General features: G+C 27.2%; 2 protein-coding genes across 2 annotated transcripts in view; both read right to left on the bottom strand.

Annotated features, from left to right (window-relative positions):
* The window catches only part of LOC136085689 (hemicentin-1-like), a 15,355-nt gene extending 14,523 nt beyond the window's left edge, over positions 1-832 (bottom strand). Inside the window, exon 1 of the mRNA XM_065806995.1 lies at positions 643-832. Coding sequence (XP_065663067.1) covers positions 643-832 — 190 coding nt within the window. The remainder of the gene's footprint in view (positions 1-642) is intronic.
* Positions 1-11,882, bottom strand: part of LOC136085817 (A disintegrin and metalloproteinase with thrombospondin motifs adt-1-like) — a 181,353-nt gene that overhangs the window by 102,769 nt on the left and 66,702 nt on the right. The window contains exon 7 of the mRNA XM_065807389.1: positions 11,114-11,287. Within this exon, the coding sequence (XP_065663461.1) occupies positions 11,114-11,287 (174 nt within the window). The remainder of the gene's footprint in view (positions 1-11,113; positions 11,288-11,882) is intronic.

Here is an 11,882-nt window from a genome sequence, read left to right as displayed (position 1 = left end):
AAGTAGTCAACTTTCAAACTCGCTTTCCTGACAACCCGAATCATCTACATTCTCTACTCGACTTACGTCTTGTTTCTGATCCTAGTCAGTGCTCAGTTTCTCCACATTCACCCTTAGGTTTTTCTAATCAAAGTTTGATCTCTCTAAAACTAATATCTTAATCTTCTTCATCAATTGAATCTCGCTATTATCGAACCTCTTATAACTACAGTAAAGCTAACTGGGATTCTTTCCGTGTTTTTCTTTATGATGGCTCTTGGGTAGAAATCTTTCGTCTTCCTGTCAACAAATGTGCTTGTTTCATAACTTCATGGATTCAGGCTTGCATAGAATCTTTTATTCCTCTCTCTCCTCCATGGTTTTAATCACACTGTGCTGCTGCGATTGCCAATCGAAACCGTTACTTCCATATTTATCAGCAAAACAATTCTCCAGAAAACAGACGTCTGTTTATTACTGCTAGAAACAATTGTAAGAAGGTTTCGTCTAACACCAAAACCCGCTATTCTCGGGTCATGAAATCTTGTATATCATCTCAAAAATTAGGCTCTCGTGACTTCTGGAGAATCTTTAATAATATCAATAATAAGGGCAAATCTAGAATTACATCTCTCTTGTATGGTTCAGACTTTGTCACCTTACCTAATGACAAAGCTGAACTGTTTGCTAAAAACTTTTCATCAATATCATCTCTTGATTTCACTAGTTGCGTTTTACCTGATATTGCCAACAAACAGGTTGATCCATTGACTAACGTTCGTATCACTCCAGCATCTGTATCTAAAGTGATTTTCTGCCTAGACTCTTCTACAGCTGGTGGCACGGACAACATTGCTGTTATTGTCTAGCAGAAGAGTTTTTCGGAGCTGTCATCTATACTTTCAAAACAATTTAACAAGTGCTTATCAGAGTCTTGTTTTTCAGCCTGCTGGAATTGGCATCTGTTATCCCTACCTTCAAAAATTCTAGACAGCAATCTAATTCGTTGAACTACAATCCCATAAGTCTTCTTTCTATCACAAGCAAGGTTTTTGAATCTTTAATTAACAAACACTTAGTTTCTCATCTTGAATCTAATAACTTATTTTCTGCCCATCAATATGGATTTCAATCTTCTCGTTCTACAGCTGATTTGCTAACAGTAATAACTAACAGGTTTTATCGTGCATTAGATGAAGGTGGAGAAGTTAAGGTCATTGATCTTGACATTTCAAAAGCTTTTGATAAAGATTGGCATGCTGGTCTTCTCCATAAGCTTTCTTCTAAAGGTGTATCCGGCAACATCTTTAAGATCATTGAATCCTTCCGTTCCAATCGTAGCATAAAAGTTGTCCTCGATGAACAACATTCTTCTTCTTATTCTGTAACTTCAGAGGTTCCTCAAGGTTCTATCCTTGGCCCTATACTCATTTTAATTTACATTAACAATCTTCCAAATTTTCTCACATCTAAGGTGGCATTGTTTGCTGATGATACTACCATTTATTTTTGTCGTGATAAGAAACCAACACCCTTTGATTGCTTGGAGGGGGCATTTGAGCTTGAAAAGGATCTCACTTCTGCTACAGCATGGGGCTCACAGTGGCTGGTGAACTTTAATTCAGATAAAACTCAATTTTTTTCAGCCTTTCGTTATTGCAATAATTAAGATCTTCCTATATTTATGAACGGTGATGTACTCGATGAGTCACCCACTCTTCATCTTCTAGGATCAACTCTCACTTCCCATCTTTCTTGGAAACCATATATCAAATCAGTTGCAAAATTAGCATCTACTTAGGTTGCATTTCTTTATCGAGCTCGTCACTTTCTTACTTTGGATTCTATTCTCTATCTCTATAAATCTCAAATCCGGCCTTGTATGGAATACTGTTGCCATTTCTGGGGCGGATCTTCTAATGATGCCCTTTCTCTTTTAGACAAGGTGCAAAAACGCATTGTAAACATAGTTGGACCTGCTCTTGCAGCCAACCTCCAACCATTATCACATCGTCGTAATATTGCTTCTCTTTCTCTTTTCTACAAATACTATAGTGGGCACTGCTCGAAAGAGCTAGCGTCTCTTGTGCCATCTACTAAAATTCATTCTCGTGTTACTCATCATTCAATTTAGTGTCATACTTTTTTTGTGACTGTTCCTATGTGCTCTCAAAATGCTTATTCGCTTAGTTTTTTTCCTCAAACATCAGTTCTTTGGAATTCGCTTCCTTCATCTTACTTGCCTGATTCATATAATTTGCAATCGTTTATGTCGTCCGTTATTCGTTATCTTGCTCTACAATCTTTTTATTTTCTCTTTCAGTAACTTCCAACTTTAATTAGTTGCTGCTTCCAGACTTGTTGGAAGCGAAGGTGTTTAAAAAAGTATATATATATATATATATATATATATATATATATATATATATATATATATATATATATATATATATATATTATATATATATATATATATATATATATATATATATATATATATATATATATATATATATATATATTTTCGAAAGTTCATATTTTTTCAAAATTTTTTGTAATTTTTTAAGTTACACCAAAACATTAAAAATACAAAATTTCAATCCGATTATATTAACACGTGCCGCATTGGCCTTAAAGTTTCATGCATCTGATTGTCTCACATGCTATGACGATGCTATGTGCAACTAACCACCAAGTGCATTCTTAATTCGCTACAAGCGCAACTACAAGTCTCTACAAGTCAATTTTGTTTTCACATATTATTTGTTCAATGCTACATTCGTTTTAGTTTCGTAGATGAAGTGCATAAGAAAAGACGTGCTATATAAGTAATTGATAAAAGTACTAAAAAGTCCACTTTTCGGAAAAATATTTATCTATTTGGATCGATGAAAAATCAAATCTGTGGTAGTAAATTACCATGTAAACGAGATGTTTTGAGTGTACTTTTTTATAACATGAGAGTGGTAAATTTAAATCTTAATGACAGCAGTGCTTTAGTTATTGATGAAGTGGTCGTTTTTTGGAAAAAAGCAAGAATCCCAGTTCAAAACCGTTCAAACTGTATTTCAAAATTAAAATCTTTGTACGAAAATGTCAGAAATTTAGAAAAATCTAAAAATAGAGATACTGAACGGCAGAGAAAAAAAGAAAATGATTTTAAAAGAAGATTTAGACAACCTTTTCGATATTGCCACCTTATATGCGTTAAATGAGATTAAAATCGCCGAAGATAGAGTGTTTTTAATTAAGCAAAGGGAGAAAGGTAGAGTAGGTTGTATGTTGGGAATAGATATCAAATTATTACGTAAGGAAAAGCGGAAAGAAGAACGCACAGCTGGACAGTTGAAAAGAAAAGAAGATTTGTTGGAAAATTCTAGTTGTTCGATTGCATATTTTGAAATGGAAGATAAAGAAAACTAAGATTCACAGAAAAAAGTGATAAATCAAGACAACAGAATCTGAACAGGGTCCATCTTCAAACAAGAGAGGACGAAAGACATTAATGACACCTCGCCTGGCCGCTGCCTTGGACCAATGTAAAGTGAGTGAGTGGGATGCAATGCATATTATTTCTGCCGTCCTAGAAGCTCTTAATATAGATATCACCAAGTTTGTTCTCAATAGATCGTCTATCAAAAGAAATAGAGAGATTTTGCGGAAAATAAAATATTCATCAATAAAATCGGTAGAAAATGATGCAAATTTTATTGAAGTGCATTGGGATTCTAAATTATTGCCTGATATCACAAAAAATGAGAAAATTGATCGGCTTCCTGTGATTGCGGTTGGTTTAGATTTTGAACAATGATTAGGAGTACCTGGAATCGCATCATCAGCAGGATCGGAAGTTTGCTCTGCTGTGTTCCATATCACTGATGAATGGAATTTAACCGAAAAAATTCAAGCCTTTTGTTTTGATACTACAGCATCAAACACTGGACGTATAAAAGGAGCTGCAGTTCTGCTTCAATAAAGGTTAGGGCGAGATATTTTGTGGCTTCCATGCCGACACCATATATTTGAGGTCGTTTTGGCTGGTGTATTCACGAGGACAAAAGCAATTGTAGCATCCGGCCCTGAAATTGCTCAATTCAAAGCACTGAAAGAAAACTGGAAGAATATTAATAAAATGAAATTTTTAGATTATACCAGCGATGTAACCATTTATAATGCACTGAAAGATGTAGCGCCCGAAATTATTTATTTTGTAAAACAGAAACTTGGAGAAGAGCAACCACGTGATGACTACAAAGAGTTTTTGCAATTGACGCTCATTTTTTTGGGAGATAAAACAAATGTGAGTTATAGGGCCCCCGGTGCATATCATTTAGCGAGATGGATGTCTAAAGCGATTTATTGTTCAAAACTTTTTTTATTTCGCGATCAAATGAAAATGAGAAAAGATAATTCAAAACTAAATGCAGAAATTTGCTCTTTCGTTGTATACTGTTATGTAGAGGCCTGGTTTTCAGCAACAAATACTACAGAAGCTCTCCTAAATGCTATATATTTTTGAGAAAATTGGTTAAATTTAAAAATATTAATGAAAACATTGCAGCTATTGCAATAACAAAATTTTTAAACCATTTATGGTATTTAAGTGAAGAGTGTGCTGCCATGGCAATATTTGACGATAGAATTGAGAGAGTTGAAAAAAATTAGAATGGCTTAAAAAATTATGGAATGTGCATCTAAAAACATAAAGCCTGTGAATGAAAAAGTAGAAGAAAATGAAGAGACAAAAGTCATTGAAAAAAAACTATCGTTGCAAATCCGAGAAGTCCAAAACTTTGTTCAAAAAGATCTACCTACTGAATTATTGTCCACCAAATCACTTCAGTTATTTAAACGATTCGGTATTTGTGTTGAATTTCTTCACAACGATCCGCTGAATTGGGAAAGCAAAGCGGATTATTGCACAGGAAAAAATATGATTTCAACCTTATAATGTACAAATAATATTGCAGAAAGAGGAGTGAAGTTGATTGAGGATTACAATGAAAAAATGATAAAAAATGAGCATCAAAAACAATTTTTGATACAGGTATGTATAAACAAATTTAATTTTCTGTTATTTTTTTCTTGAACAAATTCTATTGGATAGGTTTAGAAAACACATTCAATATTATTTTTATTTTATTCAGGTTGTTCAGGAGTACCGGAGAGAGTTCCCAGTCGCCACAAAAGGAGGCTTACTTTAATACAAAATATGTATCTGAAGTGGATGCATCATTGCAATAAATAAAAAATATAGTATTAGGATAAACTATAACTTTATTTAAAGTTTTCATTTTATTTAGCATGTTTTTATACTAAAATATAAAAAAAAAGCTAAATTTTATGTTTACAGTCGAGCGTACATTGTCGTTCTTATAAGTAACTGCCTTACATTGAGTCTTACAACTTCAGCGTCAATGCGGCATGTGGTAATATTAACAGATTGAGCGGAATTTTGGTACATTTTCATGTCTTATATAAAGGTACATTCTGGCAAATAATTTCAAAAAAATTCAGAAAAAAATTTTTTCCTAATAAATAAGGACCACCCTAATATATATATATATATATATGTATATATATATATATATATATATATATATATATATATATATATACATATATATATATATATATATATATATATATATATATATATATATATATATATATATATATATATAAATATATATATATATATATATATATATATATATATATATATATATATATATATATATATATATATATATAATATTTTTGTATATAAGTATATATATATATCTCCTTTTATATATATGTAAATATATATAATTATATATATATATATATACATACATACATTTGTAAATATATATATATATATATATATATATATATATATATATTTATATATATATTAAATGAACAATAATTATATACATAATGGTATTTGAAAATATTTTTACATTTTCACACAAGATATAACCCTAAAGATGGTGTATATATATACATATTTAATATATATATATATATATATATATATATATATATATATATATGTATATATATATACATTTATATAAATATATATATAAAGATGTATAAACATTATTTTATAAATATATATTATTTATGTATATATATTATATAATTTTCTACATTAAATATATAAAACTTGTGAGAAATTTACATATATATAAATATATGTAAATTATATATTTATAAAAAAATATATAAATCATATATATTTATATATATATATATATATATATAAATATATATATATATATATATATATTTAAATAAATATATATAAATATATATATATATATATATATATATATAAGTATAGATATATATATATACAAAATCTTTATATATATATATATATACATATATATTTATATATATATATATATATATATATATATATATATATATATATATATATATAGATACATAATTATATTTGTTTGTATAAACATAAAATAAATATATATATAAAAATATATATATATATATATAATATATTTAAATATATTCATAGATATAAAGTTATATATATATATACATACATAATTACATTTATTTGTATAAACCTAAATTTTTTTATATAAGTTTTTACATATATGTATATATATATATATATATATCTATATATATATATATATATATATATATATATATATATATATATATATATATATATATATATATATATATATATATATATATTTATATAGTTCTATAGTTTGTTGGCTTTAGGAAGAGCGGAAGGAAAAAAGTGATTCTTACGCCAACACATACGTCACTTTTAATTACATTTGACTTTCGTCCAACATTTCCGTGTTGGACGAAAGTAAAAACCATTAATTTAATTACAAATTAATCGTTTTTTAAAAAAACCACAAAAACGCAAATTTAATTGACCAGAATGTTTTTAAAAACATTCTGAATGTTTTTATAACATTTTGAATGTTTTTAACAATATAAACAATGTTTTTATTTTTTTTAATAAAATGTTTTTATTTTTATTTTTTTTAATAAAATGTTTTTATTTTTTTTACTGTAAATCATGCGCGGAGTGTTGCTACATCGACTATCTTATAGCCTGACTCGCAAGGGAGTGCTGCTACATCGACTGACAAATAGCCTGACTCGCAAGGGAGTGCTGCTACATCGACTGAAAAATAGCCTGACTCGCAAGGGAGTGCTGCTACATCGACTGACAAATAGCCTGACCCGCAAGGGAGTGCTGCTACATCGACTGAGGGTTTGGTTGGGGCAGGCAGTCTATCATTATTAAAAAAAAAAAATTCCGGTCTTGCATTTTAATTTTTACTTTTTGTCAACAAAATATCGAAAAAACTTTCGGACAACATCTAAGGGTTCTATATATATATACATATATATATATATATATATATATATATATATATATATATATATATATATATATACATACATATATATATATATATATATATATATATATATACTTACATATATATATATATATATATATATATATATATATATATATATATATATATATATATATATATATATATTTATATATATATATATATATATACATACATATATATATATATACTTATATATATATATATATATATATATATATATATATATATACATATATATATATATATATATATATATATTTATATATATATATTTATATATATATATTATATATATATATATATATATATATATATATATATATATATATATATATATATATATATATATATATATATGATACATTTTAAAGTAATTAGCATTGTCCAACTAAACCTGTTTTTTTAATTTACAATAAGGTAATGAAAATTAGTAGTGAATGTTTGTGTTGGGAAGTAATATATATTTTCATATATATATATATATATATATATATATATATATATATATATATATGTATATATATATATATATATATATACATATATAGATATATACATATATATATACATATATATATATATATATATATTTATATATATATATATATATATATATATATATATATATATATATATATATATATATATATATATATATATATATATATATATATATATATATATATATATATATATATAAATTTATGCACACACATACAGAAAACACTACCAAAATTACAGCAGTAATTAAACTTTTATTGTACTAATAGTTGTAACAGCTATTGGCGCAAAACAACTATGAACCAATATATATAGAGAAACAAAGGAATTGAAAAGTTTTTGATAAAATAAATACCTGGGCAAGGTACTCCACCATTACAAGTCATAGTTTGAGAACTAGGCCCAGCGCAAGTACCTCCTAATGTAGCCCCTAGACATTGTCTAGTCTGAGTTTGAAACGGGTTTACAGCAGGATTAGACTGACAAGTTTCAGAGCAACTACTCCATTCACTCCATGCGCCATAAGTACCTGTTTTATTTTGAAAAACATATTTAGAAAATTTAAGTTTAACTAAACTCTATATAAAACTTATTTTATGAAAAAATTTTACCTGAACAACCAACATTTACATTACAAATTTGTTGATCACTTGTAGAGATACCAGGACAACCTGTGTACATATGATCCCATGTTGAACAACCAATGCATGACCGACTCCTTGTTTGAAAAGGTGTATTAACAAGATTATTACATATAGAAGAACAAGCACCCCAAGAACTCCAATCCGATATTTTTCCTATTAAAAAAAATTGCTTTAAAAAGTTAAAAAAGTTTAATAAAAAATTTTTTCTGTTATTTTATCAATTTTCAATGTGACTTAAATTTAGTTTTATTCATTAATAAAGTAAGATAATATAAAATTATATGATATAAATGTAATAGAATATAAAATATATATATATATATATATATATATATATATATATATATATATATATATATATATATATATATATATATATATATATATGTATATATATATATAAAAGATATAAATAAAATGCTGTCAGAAAGTGGTGACTTTAACATGTATAGAATTCAATCGACCTACACAGATTTCTAAAAGTCGTAGTACAGTGATTTATTTAATAAATTTACTCATTTTTTTAATCGTTTTTTTAGTTTGTTGCGGTGAAATTGTGTACAAAATTTATTTTTTAGATCAAAATTAATGCAACATGGAGAGAAAAATATTAATTTTTTTAGTAAATTTATTTAAAAAACTTAGATGAAAAACGTCATGTTTAAAATATTACAAAAGTCATTCTACAATATAAAAGTGTTAAGAAAGTATCAGAAAACCAAAGCTCTTTAATGTGTTGCCTTTTCCTTGCTTTTTATAACTTTTTCCCTCGTTTTTTTGTGATTTCATGACTTAAAAAATTTCATTTATTCTATAAGGCCGTGGTTTGTTAGTGAAGTGAATTTTACGCAGTTAAATATCTAATTTTGATCATAAATGCTCAATTGGATTGAGGTCTGGACTTTGAGCTGGTGTTTTGATCACTTTAAGTCAGTTGTAGAGCATCCAGAGCCACCCCTGCCATGTTTCACAGTTACCACTATATTTTGCTCTTTTAACTCTGTATTTTTTGTTCTCCAAACAATGACATGTCCATCCTATCTAAATAAATTAAATTTGCTCTTATCAGCAAAAATTACAGTCTCCCAGAATTCTTTAGGCATCAATTTTAGCAAATTATATACGTGTTTTTCAATACTTCTTAGAATTGAAGTGCTTCTTTCTCGCTACTCTTCCATGAAAATTTTGTTTCTTTAAACATCGTCTCACTGTTTGCACAGTTTGTCCTAGATCAAGCTCTAAATCCTTAGTCAATTTGGGAGTGCTCAACTTTGGCTGCATCTTGATTTATCGTACCAAGCAATTTTGACCCTCAGAATTAGGAAAAATGAGATCGGCAATTATTTGCCGACCTTAATTTTTTAAAGGTCAGCATCAGGTCAGCACAGAAAATTTGATAAAAAGGTCTACCATAAAACATAGAAAAAGATCGGCAAATTTTTGCCTACCTCAAACACATTAAGGTTGGCAGTTGGGTCAGCATTGCCAAATGCTGACCCTAATTCTGAGGGTTGCAATTTTCACTTCATTCCGAAAGAACTTTTGGGTGGCCTGTTCTTGATTTATTTTGAACAGAACACTCAGTACAAAATTTTTTTTATGAGAGACTAAACCGTGGATTTTGGCATAGAAAGGATTTCTTTTATCTGTGACAGTGATTTCCCATTTTGATAGTGAGAAACAACAAGGTTCTTCATCACTTCTGGCAAATCTTTTTTAGTTGGCTTCATTTTCAAAATTATTAATTTTTTATTGTGCAAAATGTCCATTTGGGTTTAAAAATGACAGTTTTTTTTACGCTGAAAACAAAACATTGGAAATAACGTAACATAAAGATCAGATAAGGGGGTAGAACGAAGACATTCATAACATATCAAAAAACTGATTTTTTATATTTATTAATTTTTGACGTAATTTTCTTCAAATAAAGTTTTATTTCTTTTGTTGTATATTAAATAAGAATAGTTAAAGGAATTTCAATAAGAATTTTTACTAATAAATACGTTTAAATGTTTTAAATAAAATGATAAGTATAGAATATTTCACTAAAGAAACACTTTTGTTATCCTCTGTATAAATGTTTAAAGCTGTAAGCTCTTTTATTAATGTACTATGCAATCCTTTATATACTTATTTAATTTTTTAGTAAAGCGCTATATTGATTTTTTTTAAGTATAAACTTTATTTGTTATCTTATTTGTTATAAATTATTGGGTTGGCTAAAAAGTAGTATTTGTTTTTTTTTTATTTATTTGCTTATTAATTACATAAATATTTAGAGCAATTAATTTAAAAAAACAATTTTTAATTGCTTCTTATTTGCTGACAAAACAATTGAAATAATTTTTAAACTAAAAAAAAAACAACCTCAATCTGTATTTTTATGTTTATTGTCAATTTAGTTTATATATTTTTTCTTTGAGATTTATTTATCTAAATAACTTATTTATTTTGTATAGATTATTATTCTACCTATTTATGGACATTGTCAGTAGAATAATAAATTTTATCAAAACAATTTTTCATGAAGTTTAATTTTTTGCGTTTCTCAACATTTTAAAATATTATTCAAAAAAATACCTGGACAATAAATTCCAACACTGCATGTTTGTGAATCTACAGTGGATTGCCCATCACAATTTCCACTAAGTGTTGCTCCAAAACAAGTTCGTGATCTTTGTTGAGTTGGTAATGTTGATGTTAATTGACATGTAGCTGAACATTGACCCCATGCTCCCCATGAAGATATTATTCCTTGAGGTAATACACATATTTATGAAACTTATATAACAAATTTAATTACTTTTGATCAAACAAAAATCATTAAAAAAGAAATAACTATTGTGAATGTTTTTAAATATGTTTTTAAAAAGCAACTACACAATAGTATTGACAAAATAGTACTACTTTTAGAACATCTTAGAATTTTTCTCATTCATAAACAACTATTTTTTATTTTTCAACAAAATCAACAAGAAAAATCAATTTAATCTTCGAATACACAACTTTCCAACTTTTAACTTCTAATAACACACACCCTTTAAACTTAAATCTGACTGCAAAACCACTATCTGAAACAAAGTGTGTAACACACTGGAGAAGTCAAAATAGCAAAAAAAGAAATCAAATTGGGGTAGGTACTTGATAGCTGGCTTGTTGACAAAAAAAGTAATCTCCAAATGCCTGATTGTTTAACAGAAGATCAAAGGTCTCTAAAACAAATTCTACAAGTTAAGGCTGTAATAACCATTACATTTAGTAAAAATAGACTGCAGAGCCTCTACCACAACTACATTGACTACCTTATATATAAACTTCACTAAAATGTTCAACAAATAGACCTTATATC

This window comes from Hydra vulgaris, chromosome 10 (assembly GCF_038396675.1).
Source record: "Hydra vulgaris chromosome 10, alternate assembly HydraT2T_AEP".
NCBI classification, from domain to species: domain Eukaryota; kingdom Metazoa; phylum Cnidaria; class Hydrozoa; order Anthoathecata; family Hydridae; genus Hydra; species Hydra vulgaris.
Note: the sequence above shows the minus strand (reverse complement) of the source record. Positions and strands in the feature narration are given on the sequence as shown.